The sequence below is a fragment of the Podarcis cretensis genome (genome assembly GCF_951804945.1).
Source record: "Podarcis cretensis genome assembly, chromosome: 6".
Taxonomy (NCBI): domain Eukaryota; kingdom Metazoa; phylum Chordata; class Lepidosauria; order Squamata; family Lacertidae; genus Podarcis; species Podarcis cretensis.
Genome location: NC_137175.1, coordinates 59062692 through 59079587, shown reverse-complemented (window position 1 = coordinate 59079587; position 16896 = coordinate 59062692). Strand labels below are relative to the sequence as shown.

Below are 16896 nucleotides of genomic sequence, written 5' to 3'. Positions count from 1 at the left end.
TTCATTGAACGGTATGTTCTTCATTGAACGGTATCCTTGTTTTTGCAGTCCTTATCTTCTCTTGTTTTCATCTTTGTGTACTAATTCCACTAGAACCTGTGGCTCTCCAGATGTTGCACTCCAACTCTAATGCCAGCCTAGGCAACAACCATGAATGGTGGGAGTTATAATGATATAGGTTCTCCATCTCTGAGTTAATAGTTCTTTTTCTTCACCTCCCACCTCACCAACCAATATATGAGGATACCTCAAATTTCTGGTTTTTTAGGCCGGGAGGCTGGGATTCACCTAGGAATTGTAGTCCCAAAACATCTGGAGGGCCGAGTTTGGGGGTGCCTGAAACCAGTCCCATCAGTAGAAGCCCTGTGTACAGACTTCTGCTTGCACAACAGGGCTTTCTCCTTCTCCTTCCTCCTTCATGCCCCCTAAATTGGCTCAGGCAGGGGTCAGGAGAACCCCAGAACAGAGCAAAGGGGAAATATTTAGTCTTTTTGCCTTAATTATCAGGTCTGTCGTGACAGTATCCCAAATAATAATAACAGAGTCGAAGAGGTGTCACCTGTTGCACAAGACAGTAGTATCAGCAAGGTCAGGGAAACAGAAATAGGTTTTTTTATTTTAAAAAAGCCTACTAATTATTATTTTATTATTTATTAAATTTATATACTACCCTTCATCTGAAAATCTCAGGGGTGGTTCACAGTATAAAGGAAGGGAAGCCCCAGAATAGCCCATTGAGAATTCTGTCTGCCCAGTGGCCACAGAATGCTGACTGGTGGTGGTAGTGGAATGGAGTGCCCTGAGAAAGGGTATGGCTGGCTGGCTAAAACACTGCAACATTTATGCTGCACATTCCACTCATTCTTTTCTATCTCTGATCTGTTGTCATTTCTTATTAATCTTTTGCTGCTTCCTCATAGCCGTCTGCTCATTGTTTGAAGTCAGACTCTTCTCTTGTTCCTTTGTTTGGTGTTAGCACCTCTTGTTTTGCCACAAGGTGCAGAACTTGCCATTTAATTTTGTCCTTTAATTCCCCTTTTCCTTGTTTGCTTATTTATCATTAAAAATATTTGTGTTTCACGAACTCATATAGAAAACATCTAAGCAGTGTACAGCAAATATAATAAGAAATAAAGGAGAGCAGAAACTTTCATAAAGAACTGGCCAGTCACATAACAAACATTCATCCAACTGAAAAGGCCTTCGAAATGTAACTCAGAATAACAAGCATGGATTTCCACCAGCAGCACAGTCCACATTGCTGGCCCAGCCACACTCAGTGCCCCTTTTCCTCTAGATGCCAAGTGGGCCTTGTTCACACAGGGGACAGATAACAGGATTCCTCCGGCAATGCTGCCACCGAAGGGCTCAGGCATGATTGTTTGGCCTCCGTCTGTCTCAGGCAGTCTTTAAGGTATCCTGGTCCATCCTTTTGTTGATTTTACTTGTACCTCGGTGGGTTCTCTAATTTGGTCCTGGTTGGATTATCTATCATTTTACTCTTTTTGGCTGTGATACTGTACAGCTTGCATTGAATAAAAGTGGCATTGACTTCTGAATAAATATACAGAGGGTTAGACAAAGGGATGCGAGTGGCACTGTGGGTTAAACCACAGAGCTTAGGACTTGCCGATTGGAAGGTCGGCGGTTCGAATCCCCACGACGGGGTGAGCTCCCGTTGCTCAGTCCCTGCTCCTGCCAACCTAGCAGTTCAAAAGCACGTCAAAGTGCAAGTAGATAAATAGGTACTGCTCTGGCAAGAAGGTAAATGGCGTTTCCGTGCGCTGCTCTGGTTTGCCAGAAGCGGCTTAGTCATGCTGGTCACATGACCCGGAATCTGTATGCTGGCTCCCTCGGCCAGTAAAGCGAGATGAGGACCGCAGCCCCAGAGTCGGCCACAACTGGACCTAATGGTCAGGGGTCCCTTTACCTTTATGCTACAAATATACATAGATATATTAAACTTCTTGTTTGCACTCTGTCACCCCTTTTATTTTTATGCATGTAAATATGATCATAATTCTTTGCTTTTCTCTCTTCTTCACACGGAGTTCCTGTTCACAAGAATCTGTTGCTTCATATGAATTCATTCTATCTCCTGCTTATCTTTGATATCTCTATATACTCCGCTTTAGTCTTTGCATTCTTCCGTTTTTGTTGTTGTTGCTTGTTAAACCCTGTATCTGTTTCTAAGTTTCGTATCTTTATGCTCTGTACTTTTATTGCTTCTTATCAATGGAACTCTTTACCTAGCTGATATTCATTTAATTGGACCTCTTCCTCCTTCTTTAAAAGAGCTTCATTTATTTTAGGTAGCCTATGGTTGCAACTATACTTAAAACGATAGACTAATGATTATGATTTTAGGTCTTTTTAAAACATATTAATATTAGACATGGTGTTGGGTGGGGAAGGGGACAGGTTGTGTACGCAGCATTGAGTTTAAACTCTGCTCCTCCTGTATCATTTTCCAGATTCAAATTGCACTCCCTGAAGCTGTTACTTGCTCTACAGGGGACTTTGTGGTACCTACATGGTTCATCTCTTTGGGGGGGAAGGCTTCAGGGAAGCATGGTGGCTTCATTGGGGGAATATCATGAGGAAGCACAGTTAACACTCCCACCCTCTCAACACAGTCCTAATCAAATCTGGAGGGTCCCACAATTGCTAGGTCCTTTTTAAACAAACAAACAAACAAACAAACAAACAAACAAACAAACAAACAAACAAGGACATCCTTGTTTATCTTGATCACAGATCTCCATGTTGAGCTGCACCCTGCATTTAATTGTGTTTGGCTTCCTTCCCTGTGTTTCCTTGTTCTGTTGTTGTCTAATTTAGATTATGAACCCATTGAGTAGGACTGTTGCTTTATGGGTTTTGTGCAGCACCCCATTTTTAGGCACTTCACAACTAATAATACTTACTATAAGAAGAGTCATCTTCTTCTTTCTTCTGAAAGGTGACCAAGAAGAGAAAGATTCCCTAGGCAGGGCCTGCCTAAATGCTGGAAGCCTTACCCAGAAGTCTCTGCTCCTAGATGACATCTCTTTTATCTGCCGGATGGCAGAACCTCCATGGAAGTGCCAGGGTCATGGGGTTGGATATATAGGAACCCTAAGTTTCTGAAGTTCCCAAGTGGCCAAGCTGTTGCTTTTTGGAGTGTTGCTTTTAAGAACATGCGATTTTTTAGAAAAACTAAAACTTTCAATAATTACAAGAGAGGCTGCATAACTGAGCTGTCTTTGTGTACAGTATTTGTAAAGTAACTTTTAAAAAAATATCTGAGGTCTACATTTCAGTGTTCTAACCCCAAGTAAAAGCAGAACAGAAAGTGCTTGCTAACCATTTAAAATCAGTATTGAACAGTTTGGTATCTTGTGCTCTCCGCATCTAATCATCTGGGACTGGCAGGATTTATAACTCCACTAATGCATAACAGTGGCTTGGTGGGGGGAAAGTTAAGTTTCTTTTCTTTCTTTTTTTAATACCCCTCTGCTTTTTTCAAAGTTTAGTGAATGGTGGTTTTTACAAGGAAGCACAAAATGCATTGAAATTATCTCGAAGTGCTCTGTTAAGATTTGTTCATTCTCTCAGCTTCATGAAAGCCGAAACCCAGTATTTAAACAACCACATTGCATATAAATACACCATCATTTTTGAGAAAGTAAAAAGTTCTATAGAAATGCGTATTTTAAAATTTCTGTTTGGTCCCATCCCATGTAGTACAGTAAGTTCTGAGCTAGTTAATGAGGGTGACTCAATCCAAGGCCACCTCCTACATTACTGAAAGTTTACGATCACTTATTACACCTTGTGAGCCCAGCAGCCTATCTTCTTATGAGCTTAGGATTGCTGCTGAACTGTGGAGATAATTTCTTTGGTTAGCGCCAATGAAGTCAATGCATGACAAGAACAATTTCTGCGAATAGAACAAAACTTCTCATTCTCCCCCACAACCGATGTGCCCCCCTCATCTCCCCCCAATCTGCTCTGGAGAGTTGGGGAAACCACAGAGCAGATTGGAGGGTGATGGGGGAGGTGGCGGGACAAAGCTCTACTCACACAGCGGCTTTGTGGAATACAACCCCTCTCCCCATCCCTGTGGAAAATTGCGAATACGGGGGGGGGGGGTATTACTATTACTCCCAGTATGAACAGGCTATTTCCTTTCCTATGATACCCCTTTACTCCTCCCATCACAACACGACCAGACAAACCAGGAAGACTTCAGTTACAGATAGGTAGCCGTGTTGGTCTGCCATAGTCAAAACAAAATAAAAAAATTCCTTCCAGTAGCACCTTAAAGACCAACTAAGTTAGTTCTTGGTATGAGCTTTCGTGTGCATGCACACTTCTTCAGATACACTGAAACAGAAGTCACCAGACCCTTCTATATAGTGAGAAGGTGGGGAGGGGTATAACTCAGAAGGGTGGTGGGATTGGGTGATTGGCAGATAGCTGTGATGAGCCTGTTGACGACTCTTAACGACTGCAATAGGTCTTACAGGAAAAAGCAAGGGGTGAGAAGGTGAAAAATGGCTTTGTCATGTATAATGAGATAAGAATCCAATGTCTTTGTTCAGACCAGGTCTCTCCATGGTTTTAAGTTTGGTAATAAGTTGCAATTCAGCAGCTTCTCTTTCCAGTCTATTTCTGAAATTCCTTTGTAATAGAACAGCTACTTTGAGATCTTGTATAGAAGACTTCAGCTGAACATAGTTTCTTCTTTTTGTACCAACTGAGAAACTATGCTTACTAGCTTGGGAGCAAGCCAGGATATTAAGACCGCTTTAAATCATGGTTTAACATCCTGTCTTGTATTAAAGCTTGTAACCATAGTTTCCAAGTTTGTTGGTTTTTTTTAACATAATATTTATTGAGGTTTCAAGTAAGACATATAAACAAAAAAACAGAAAACCCCCACAAAACAAGTATACTTTCAGTCCTTATTTTCTTATACCTTATTTTCCATGACTTCCCCTCGCCTCCCCGTCTTGTATTCCAATTCCAAATGTTAATTCAACAAGTTCTTACCATAGTTTCCAAGTTTGAATGGAATGGGAAACTCTGGTTAATAATAGACTTCCTGGTTTAATCAGATCTCACATAAAGGGAGGGCCTATTTGGCTGCATGTGAGGCAGGGGGAGCTTCTTCGTTAACTGATTGCGCCATGATAAAACCATCCAAAGTAGCTCATTGCATGACAGTGCACAGTTGCTTGTTCTTCTCTCACCATTCCTTTAGTGGTTAGGGGATTGGACCAGGACCTGAGAGACCACGGCTCAAATCCTCACTCATGAATCTCACTGGGTGACCCCGAACCGGGGATGGCCTCTCAGCCTAACCTACCTCACAGAGTTGTTGTGAGAATTAAATGGGAAGGTGGAGAACCATGTATGCTACCTTGAGGTCCTTAGGGTGGGAAATAAATGCAGTGAGTGAGTGAGTGAGTGAGTGAGTGAGTGAGTGAGTGAGTGAATATTCCAGTGTCTTTAAGTGTGCATTTTATGTCAGGACAAATTAAGTGCACCAAATAAAACATAGTGGGGGGGGGGGGAAGCGGGCCAGAAATGTGTATATGCATGTTGTATCTGTCATGAAGAATGGCTAGAAAGTGTTTGTAGCAATTGTGCAACTATATTCCCCACAGAAATCACAACTGCAAGAAACTGTGCTTGAAGAATTGCATTTTGCCAGGTACATAATATTGTGGCTGAAACGCTTGGAATATATAATATCTCTTCAAGCAAAGTGCATTTGTGAAGGATCACATACACCTTGTGCAGAACAAACATGAAACTAATTCATAGTTTGCTGTGCCTCCAACATTTCTCTGATGAAAATAGGGACGTTCCATTCCATTAATTTTACTAGTTCTACCCCACACATCTTACTGGGTTGCCCCAGCTACTCTGGACAGCTTCCAACATGTATAAAAACATAATAAAACATTAAACATTTTTTTTAAAAAAAGCTTCCCTATACATGATTGCCTTCAGGTGGCTCAGGGGTCAGATAATTCCATACCCTCCGACATTTCTCCAATAAAAATAGGGAGATCCTAAGGAAAAGGGGGATATACTGGAATCAAATCAGAAACTGGGGTGGCTTCTCTAAATCAGGGATGTCCCTGGAAAATAGGGACACTTGGAGGGTGTGCAATGATCTGATTATATGCAAAGGACCTGGGATACTTTGGCTGCATGTGTCTCCTTCCCAAAGATTCCAGTTTGGCTTCCCTTGGCTCTTTGTATTCTGTATCTTTAAAACCAGCATTAGCAGGCAGTTCATTTCAGTCCTTGATTTATAACTGAGTGTATGTAAGGGGGGAGGGGAAAGAGAGAGCACTCCAGCATTCACTCTCTGCTGAATTGCAGTTCTCCATGGTCCTACAACATCTGCAAATATTTACAGAGATAACAATATCCAGAGGTCTGGCTTTTTTTGCTTAAGAAAAGGTAGAAGGTGGGGGTCGTTTGGTGATGGGGCACCAGAAGAGAGGGGGTTGTAAGACCGCAGTTTTTTATATCCAAGCAAGGCAGTTTTAGTGGCCCCAGGGTAGCAGACAGGAAGTAGCAAATGTTTTCAGATCCTTGTTGTTGCCGTTTCTCGGCCAGCCCCAAGCCACCAGCTCCTCCCACTGCTGCATAACAAGTTGAAAGAAAGAGCATGCAGCACTTTTGCAGAGATGCTTGCCTTCACTGTAGATCTGCAGTTATATTATCCAGAGATACCTGTCATGAGCATTACTCTTGCAAGCTAATGTGGCCATGAGGATTCAATTTACTGCTGTGTGTCATTTGCCAACAAAATGCTTCGCAAAGTCTTGAATTTCCTGGGAGTGTCATACAATTTCTCGCATTTCCCCCCCTAAATTGCAGCATGCACTCAGCTGTTGTTCCAGCACACCCCTGTCTTCCAGTACACACACACACACACACACACACACACACACACACAAAATGCATCTTGGAAGTGGATTAAATTAACCACTGGGATTCCCTGCCCAAACCATTATTTTTTGATCTCCTGTGGGGAAAAGTGTGTGTTTAAAGTGGGCGTTATCATATAAAGGACCATGGGTGTCTTGATGCTTAGATGAATGCCCTTCCAACGCCAGTCGCTTTCGTTTAAAGAATTAGGGAAAGCTCTGCTGCTGTGAATTGCAATAACCTACTTGCTAATCAGTTTTGTTTAAAAGCAGAAATTGATTTTCGACCCCTTTTTAATTAAAACTGGTAATTTGAGTGGAATCACTCTAATGTCTCTCCAGGAGGCACAGGAGAACATTTTCTGAGTCTAAAGAAAGGGTCTTCATGCTTGAGATGATACACTTGAGTGTGGGCATGCTTGAATCTCTTTGCAACTTCCTGGATATGGGCAGAGGGACATTCTGGAAATGAGGTGTCCCTTACCTGGGATCTTGGAGGCAAGAAGTAGAAAATGACTTACTTGGAGGAGGGGACCCACTGCTCTTAGCCTCTTCCTGCCTAGAGCTACTAGGCAATTCTTGGCAGCAATTTTTACTTAGCTCTGCATCGGCATACATCTTACCTTAGCTAATTTTCTTCATTTTGTTTTTAGCTTCTTGGTTCTTCCTCTGTCTCTTAGCTACTCTCCCTTGGTTTTTTCGTCAAGTAGCAGGAAGTAGTTGTCTCAATGTGGCTTCTGGGCCTGAGATGTTGGCTTAGGGAGAGGGGCACTTTCTCCTGGAACTGCAGAAATTGCTCAGTGTAGGTCCAACTCCTCTCTCCTGGAAGAAACATGATGTGAAGGTCCATCTCATCCATAGGTGCCATGGGAACTGCATGGTTAGCCATTGCTTCACCATCACATGGCAGCAGGAATGGAGGAGCCTCACTGCCATTTTGCTTCCATCTTCCCAACAGAATGCAGATTCTGAAGCTGCAATGGAATTCCCACATGGGGACCAAAACCACTAGCAATTTCTCACACTGTATTCTCTCCTAAAAATACATTGCTGATGACGACGGAGGTATACCTAAATTTGACACCCTTGTGGCTGCCTTCTCTTCTGTGGAAAAACTAATAACTGAAGAAAGGAATTGGCTCTAAGAGCTTTGAAGCTAAAGTTATAACCCTCTAGGTTTCAAAAGTTGTTTTCGTCTTTTGCTCAAACAGCATTGCTGGGTGCCAGCCTTTTCCTCCAGAGGTTTTCAGCTACAGCTCCCATTGGCCCCAAGCAGCATGGCCAAAAGCCAAGGATGATGGTCCAACAACATCAGGGGAGCACCAAGGTGGTAGAGTCCTTTCCGACTCTACAATTCTCTGATTGTATTATTCATAGGTGGTTAGGAGAGGGCATGGCCCAAGATAGATGTGAGAACATGTTTGAAAGCTTATATGCAGAAAACCAAGGCGTCAAGGTCTGGAACTCTTTTTGTTTCCTATAAGTTGGGATCCTTTGAGGTCAGAGTTTTGAAGGCTTTCTTAATACATTAATACTTAATGTATTAAGTATTCCTTAATACTTCCTCTTATGTATTAGGGAACGTACACATTAGTGGCTTAAAATGCAGCAAGGTCATTTCCCCCCTGCTGTGTTTCAAGTCGCATTTGCTGCTACTCTACACACTTGTGAGGGGGTGGAGATATCTTCATCCAGTAGGCATTATAAGATTTTGTTCCCTGCGACTGCAAACCCCTGTCATCTACACATGTGCAACAGCTGCCTGAACTGTGCATACTTCAGTGTAACTTCAGCCTGCGTTTTCAAATTGGATAGAAGCTGGTTCGAGGGGAAACGCATCAAACAACAGTCTTTCTCAACAAACTACAGAATTGTGGCCACCATCATGTGAACTCTGCTTCAGACACCAGTGGAGCGCACAGAGTAAATGACAATGTGTGCTTAGCCTTTGTTTGGCCTGTGGGTCAACAGGGTCATAGAATCGTGGAGTTGGAAGGGACCCTGAGGGTCACCTAGTCCAAGCCCCTGCAATGCAGGAATATCAGCTAGATCATACATGACAGGTGATCATCCAACCTCTGCTTAAAAGCCTCCAAAGGTAGAGGATCCACCACCTCCCAAGGGAGACCGTTCCATGGTCATCTATAAAATGTTGCTTCCTGGACCCCAGCTTTTGTATACCACTTCCGAGATGTGCCTCTATCCTTACCCAGATGATAATATTATGCATGAATCTTGTTTCTGGATAAGAGCAGACGGACATTACATCCCCCCGCCTTTTCTGGTTTCCAACTGGTTTGGGTTTCTAAGAAATATCGCTTATTCTTTAACTAATTGATTGCCTGTTTTTATGTTCTTTGTATACTGTCTTAGTTTCATGAGGGTGGGGTACAAATAATAAATTGTTGTTGTTGTTGTTGTTGTTGTTGTTGTTGTTGTTGTTATGTTTGGCTCTGTTTTGTTGGTTCCCTAGTTTCAAATTCCAGTTCTAAGCTTTCGTTGTATCAGTCCTGAGAAGGAGGGAGCTCCGTTCTGTGTTTCCAGTTCCCAGGCTTCTTAGAAAGACAATGTACCTCTTTCAGAATGCCACTGTTCTCAGATTGTAAGGTCTGTGGGAACAGAGGCTGCCTCCTCATTCTTCTTATGCAACTCTCTAAAGTGCTATGTATAATGATGGTGCTCCAGAAAGGAGATACACCACGAAAGGCAAAATCTCCTTTTTGCTTTGACTCAAGGGGTTGTGGGGTTTTTCGGGGAGGGTGGTGTGCTGCTGATAATGCCAAGATTGCAGGTTCAGTCCCCGTATGGGACAATTGCATATTCCTCCATTGCAGGACTGGATGATCCTTAGCTTCCCTTCCAACTCTGCAATTCTATGATTCTGTAAGGGTAAGTATATGGGTGTGCTAGTTGTTCCTATGTTAATCAACCCATGTTTTTAAAAGCAGCACAAGAATCCATCTAATCCTGCATCCTCTTCTCAGTAGTGCCAGAGATGGAGAATATGTAGCCTTCTACAAGTTGTGTTCCAGTCTGAGCCAGTAGTCCAACAACATAATGGGCCACAGGTTCCCCATCCTTGCAGTTGTGGTTAGGCAGGTGCCTTTGAAAATGCACAGGCAGAGCTTGATGGTGAGCTTTTTTGTCCCCAGCCCCTAAAACCTGTTCATGAGGAAGCCTAGTCTATCTAGGGCTAGTAAAACTGACCTCTGTGAGGAACACTTTAAAAAGCATTTTTGCTACTGGTCTTCCTTGCACCCTGTGGAAAAACAGTTCTAAGTTTAGATAAAGATCAGTAGTTTTATATTGTGCCGTTGGTGCACAAAGGGGGTTCATAACTGAGGCAGGGATGTTTGGGTTCTGTTTTGGATCTTTTCACTTGACAATTTTAAGAAACTGGGCATAACGTGGACTTCTTGACCGACCTGTTAAGGTGCTCTGCCATTCACTACTCCTATGCATGTGATAATTGGCAGAGGCTTGCCACTGTCCTTGAGGCTAATGCCAAATAGTGTGAAATAGTGAGTCGCTGTGTGGGAAAAGTCCCTAGCTACATTAGACTCCTTTCCCTTGTCTCTAATGAATGAGATTATCCTCCTCCCCACTGCCCTCCAGAAAAAGTCACATAATACTTGCCAACTTTGACGTTCAACTACCGTTCCATTGCCTGTTCCCAGTATTATGGGATCCTCCCTAATATGCTTCACCATCTGCTATGAGATTCAATATTTTGAATATTTAAAAAAGTATTCTGCAGATTTCATCCATTGGTTATTTGTACCATTTCCAAGTAATTGATGGGACGCAGGTGGCGCTGTGGGTTAAAGCCTCAGCGCCTAGGACTTGCCGATCGAAAGGTCGGCGGTTCGAATCCCTGCAGCGGGGTGCGCTCCCGCTGCTCGGTCCCAGCGCCTGCCAACCTAGCAGTTCGAAAGCACCCCCGGGTGCAAGTAGATAAATAGGGACCGCTTACCAGCGGGAAGGTAAACGGCGTTTCCGTGTGAGGCTCTGGCTTGCCAGAGCAGCGATGTCACGCTGGCCACGTGACCCGGAAGTGTCTCCGGACAGCGCTGGCCCCTGGCCTCTTAAGTGAGATGGGCGCACAACCCCAGAGTCTGTCAAGACTGGCCCGTACGGGCAGGGGTACCTTTACCTTTTAAAAACCACACATCTTATCCAAGCTCCAGATCTCCTGCAATTTTTCAACCAGCTGATCTTACAGTGGTGTCTGGTTGCTTTTTTCTTTTTAAGACATGTGGGTCTGCCTTAACCGTTCTGTAGCTTACTGACATAAAGAAAGACAGTGGTTTTGCCAGGGTTTTTTCCTCTTTTGCAGAATTTTTATTAGGCTTGCTCTGTTTATCCGTGGTATTCTTCTGGGGTCCTCATGTGGCACTTGTGGACATGGTTGTTATTCTCAAATCCCCTCCAAGGCCACCAAACACCCCCAAAATTTAAAGAAATTGCATTTGGTTTGGTTAGTTAGCAGCTTTTAAAGAAGGGTCTGGGGCTTGGGGTTTTTTTGTGGGGAGGTTATAGGGTTTCTCTGCATGTTGCTTGTGGACGGAGTTCTGAGCAGCACCAGTGTCTTCTGTAAAATGGATGTTTTTATTAGATTTCCAATTGTGCCTCCAAGCCCAAAATGTTTGCGATTTCTGTTATAATCGTCCTTTTCTTTAGCTAATTTGGAAATACCGGTGCATAAAAATGTACAGTGGCCAAACTGGCAAAGTGCAACTTCTCAACCATTTTCTAAATTACATTTTGCTACAAATGGAGTTTGGTTGCCATACATACTTCTGCAATTGCAAAAGAAACCTCTCAATGTGGATGCTTATTAGTAGCATAGACATCAAGTAATGGGACACCTAGGGGTGGTTCAGCTATAAATGGCTCTCTTAAACTGTGGTAAAGAAATAGAGAACAGGCCATGAAATCACTTTGTCCCTTGCCTTACCTTCCCTCCTGTCTAAAACAAATTTGTCCTACCCACCTTGATCATAGTTTTAAGCATTACTTTGGTATCAATATTACATGGTGATTGGGGCTGTCCTCTTAACAAGGATTTAAAAAGTGCATAATCCTGTGACTTACTCCTGGTCAAGAAAGGTTTTTCATTATGTCTGCAGGCATTAATGCAGAAATAACACATCTGTGTTACTACTCTATAGAATCAATATGTCATTCCATGATGGAAGAAAGGCAGGATAAATATAAGGAAATAAATACTTCATTTTGTATTGGCCATGTTCATTAACGGAGACTATTGGGCACTTCAGCAATGGTAAATCTGTGATGTCTACTTAATTGATGAAGGTTGGCACTGGCTTCTTAAAATCCTGAGGTTCATCTCTCAACATTTATTATGTGGAGAGGCAGGATTCCTGATTTAGGCAAGGTTATTTTAGATTTATGTTTTAGCCTTTAATTATTTCAATATAGGAGAACCACAAAATAATTTGCTCATAAGTTCAAGTAAGGAGAGGTTGATAACTGAAGGCTAAGAAGCTTCTACATTATAGCAGTATGGCAAGTGCTGGCTCTGTAAGATCAGAGGTGAAGGTTTTGAAAGGGATTATTGGCGTAAGTTTCCTATGGAACTTTTATTCTTGTGTTTGGTGAATACCTATGAGAATGTAAATCCTGTAGGTCACTACTTGCTGTTCTGTAGTTGCAATGAAGTAGTGGGAACAGCATTAAGTATTCTTAACTTCCTTGAGATGTTTCCCTGCCCCCCAGTCCTATGAACATTTTATCTTAAAAACCAATTTACTTGATTGTTGCCATTAATGAATGTATGTGAAGTAGTTGAATAGTTGGGTAGTCGCTCTGAGGTTTCCAAAAACGGTTCTTATTTGGAACTGCTGGATTTCCTTTAGTACTTGGCTAATGATACAGTTGGGAAAGATAATGGTTTTGTAGTTTTCTTTTCACTACCCTTTTCAATTAACAGCAGATTATTTCTGCTTGCAAACTACAGTGTGTCAGAAAAAGAAGTTATCTCTTTAGGTGACATGGGTGAAGCAAAGGACTACAATCTTTTAGGTTATGTCTTTAGTAGAAAATATTCCATGTTCTCACACTTCTTATAGGGGAAACTAGCATGGGGTAATGGATAGCATTGGACTTCAACCAAAGAGATTCATTTTGCAGTGAGCCTTGCACCAGACTCCTCTCCTCTGAATGTACTTTGCCCTGAGCTCAGTGTAAGAAAGGTGGGATTAAGACAGGGGTAGGCAACCTAAGTCCCATGGGCCGGATGCGGCCCAATCGCCTTCTCAATCGCCTTCAAATATGATGTTAAGAGACCTAAAATAAGAGTTTCTTTTTGAGGTTACCATTGACATGTTTGATAGAAATGTGGGAGTCATGAAGCAAGGCATTTCAGAGGTACATGTTAATATATCTGGGACAAGGAGCAATTGTTATGCATTTGAATGAATCCAACCCAGGTTCTAGGCTACGTTCTGTTATGTTGCTGTTGCGTATAAGCCCAGTGCTGACTTTTCCTCTTCTAAAAGATGCTTCCCATCCTCCTCTACCATGAAAGTCATACCCAAGCTTCATAAGGATTCTGCAGACATGAAGACCTTGACATTGTTCTTCCAGAGAGAGTGGAAATGTTAAGCTCTAGGACTCATATGCAGCTACTGCTTTGAGGCGATCAGAGAGGGCTTAGGCAATCTCAACGGCTGAAAGCAAGCTACCATTGATAGCAGCAACAGTTGCCTACCCATTGCCATTTCGTTGGGTTGGGTTGGGCTTCACCTCACACAGAGAATTACTCAGTAGAAGTTTTATTTAAAGTGGGAGTTTCTTTGGTCTAGAGAAGATAAAGTGTTTACATGAAGGTAGCACATTTGCAGACAGAGGTTACAGAGTGCTCTGATCAAAGCATCTCAAAGGCATCCACATAGCAGCCGACTTTTTCTGTTCCAATTTAAATTGTGCAATCTTTATGTGTTTACCATCCCAGAGACCATTTTCAGTTGACTTTAAAATAATTGTATTACTTGCAGTATGCTCCTGACAACTCCTTCCTTTAATTGTGTGTAATTGATAAAGTTGTTTTTGATTTTCTGGAACCTAAAAGAGGCACAAGGACTTTATGTGGTTTTGTGAAGGGGTCAAAGCACATGATAAGCTAGTGCTGAGAACAAATTCTCCTTCCTGCACAGTGATTGCGTCTTAAAAGTTGATTTTGTTAGGTACAAACGCTTCCCATGCATTTCAAAATATGTACCTCGGGTTACATACGCTTCAGGTTACTCCACTACCCCAGAAATAGTACCTCGAGTTAAGAACTTTGCTTCAGGATGAGAACAGAAATTGTGCTCCGGCGGCGCAGCAGCAGCAGGAGGCCCCCATTAGCTAAAGTGGTGCTTCAGGTTAAGAACAGTTTCAGGTTAAGTACAGACCTCCGGAACAAATTAAGTACTTAACCCAAGGTACCACTGTACTTGACAGCGGGGGTCTAATTTTGTGCTTTTAAGTATTTGAAATGGGGGAAAGCTACATTTGAAACATCATACCGAACACTATATTCATGTATTTTGTTTATAGATATCAGCACTAGAGAAAAAAATAACCTGTGAGAAGCAACCCTTAATTCTCAGTTAAAGGAGTTAATGAGCAAATATTAGCACCCTATGTACAATGGATCTTATTAATGCAAAGGAAAATCAGTTTCTACGATCCCGTAAACATAACCTGGAGGATCAGCAGAGTGTCTGCTTCTGTTTAGAGCTCTGTTTGCATCTTTCCGTGTTAACTCTTTAACAATTTCTCCCCCTCTTTTATTTACATTGCACTCAAGTTTCCCTGGTACAAAAGATTTGCAGGTGCAAATATGTCCTGCCTTCATTAACTTCCCCTCCCCTTTTAAATTTATGTGATTTCAATTTTCCTTCCCTGTACTGTTAATTAGGGGATCCTCTAATCAGTACCATTATCACAGTGGTATTCATGTTTAGGAAAGCTGCTAAACAAATGCTTGCAAAATTGCTAAATGGCTAATTAATGTCTGTTAATTAAGAAAATTGCTCATGGTAACAAACCGTGCCATTGCTGGCAGCAGCTAGAAGGCGAACACTTGTTGAAATTACTAACATGGCAGGTATAGAACATCTGTTCCTCTGCTTTTCCTGAAGTGTGTAGCTGATTCTCATAATGTACTTACAAGTCTTGTTTGCTTTCCAGACCAATTACAATTTTGTGTTTGTTTGAGAGAGAAAAAATTACACAGGGAACATGTGTACATCATAGTGCGAATTTGGTTATTCATGTTCAAGAACACACTTTTTTTGAAATAAACTTCTTGTTTTCCGGGATTCCAGGAATGGAGGGAATTAAAATGATGTTTAATCCTACAGCCCTGCATTGCAGGGTTGAAACTATACAAATGAATCTTTTTCTTCTCAGGCGCATATAAGGCCCCCCCCCCCAGGTAAAATCATATCTGCATGCAAGATTAATCATTGCCTCAATAGATAGTTAATCTTGGTGAAGGACCACAGTTCTGGTCTCAAAAATGTGACACTATAGTCTTGTGTGTAGAAATGATAAGTTATTGCTTCTGCTACAAACTTCCTAGAACTGGAAGTCTAGGTAAAGCATGGAAACGTGTTATTAAGCATTTTTATTTTTATTATTATCATCATCATAAACCTTCTTGTTAACTTTCTCTTGTTCTAAATTCTTAACCCAAGTGGAAAATGAAAACACAGAAAAGTACTATTGCTAATCTAATAGGAATATATTGTGGGTGAGCTAGTTTTGTATGTGTTCTTCAAGCACGTTCTCCAGATGCATTTAATAGTGCAGGCTTGTGGAAGACTGAAACAGTACAGTGCAGTACACCTGGGGGGGGGGGCTTTTTGTTCAGCTTGCATAAGTTGTATTGCCCAGACCCATATCATGATCCATACAGCCAACGCAGATTTGCATTTTGTTGTTGTTGTTTGTTTACCCAAATCTGCTGAATTACATAATTTGAATAAAGCGTGCCTGAACGCGGGCAGATGCCAGGGCACAGTTGGCGGACATGTTGCATTTCTGCGGTGCCATGTGTGCAATTTCCAGTGTGAGACTAGACGAGGCAGGTTTCCCCCCACCCCCACTCCCACTCCAGATATTTTGGAGACTTTTTTTGTGTTAATTGAGATCACAGTTTGCATTTATTAAGGTTCGGCAATGAAAATGTTTGCTCGCAGGTTATGTGCCGCCACACATTGCACCTATTTTAGTCTGTCCGCACAGCAATAAAATTCCAGCACCGAGCAGCAATTCCTGTGTTGGACTCACTAGCGATCCCATCACAAATGGCAGAGGGCACAAGCTGTGTCGCTCACTCAGAATTAACAGCTCATTTGATGTGCTTTGACAGTTATTGGTTCTTTGCCCGCATTCTCCCCCCCCCCACCCCCCCAATTTCTATTTCTTTTTCTTTTGGAAGTTTGCGATGTTCAGAAACAAAATATTCATTCCCTGTGAAGATTCGCCAGCTTCTCCTGTTAAGCCAGCTCTTTTCCTGCACATTCATGTGCCTGACCTATAACCACCTTCTGCTATCTAACCTCACAGGGACCGCCTGGCTCTCAGCCCTCGCCACACGCACAGCCTCCACCTCACAACCCCAACAGCATGATGGGACCCCACAGTCAGGTAAAGACATCGCAGGGCACTGCTGTGATATGTGTGTTCTGTGTGAACTCTCAAAGCATGTGGGAGCCACACCCTTCCGCTAACTTAACCAGCGAGCAGCTCCAGGGTAGTTTGCGGAGCGTTGTGAATTTACATCCACTCAAGATCCCGGGACCCCAAAATCGTTTTCATTCCACCTCATCTCACCTCTGCTAGGAAGTCTGTTCCTCTTGGCTGCATTTGTTCCATTGACATCAGTTTACAAAGTAGCTTTCAATTTTCAGACATGCTAATTTACATACAAATATCATTTTTTTTA

At 42.3% G+C, this 16896-nt stretch overlaps 2 protein-coding genes across 6 annotated transcripts in view; both read left to right on the top strand.

Annotated features, from left to right (window-relative positions):
• The window catches only part of CYB5RL (cytochrome b5 reductase like), a 93494-nt gene that overhangs the window by 23121 nt on the left and 53477 nt on the right, over positions 1-16896 (top strand). The window lies entirely within an intron of this gene.
• SSBP3 (single stranded DNA binding protein 3) overlaps positions 1-16896 on the top strand; it is a 171820-nt gene that overhangs the window by 132842 nt on the left and 22082 nt on the right. For 3 of the 5 annotated variants that reach the window (XM_079980759.1, XM_079980760.1, XM_079980758.1), the window contains exon 6: positions 16518-16598. The exons of the other annotated variants lie outside the window; for them this stretch is intronic. In XM_079980759.1, the coding sequence (XP_079836885.1) occupies positions 16518-16598 (81 nt within the window). The remainder of the gene's footprint in view (positions 1-16517; positions 16599-16896) is intronic. 5 annotated transcript variants of the gene reach the window in all.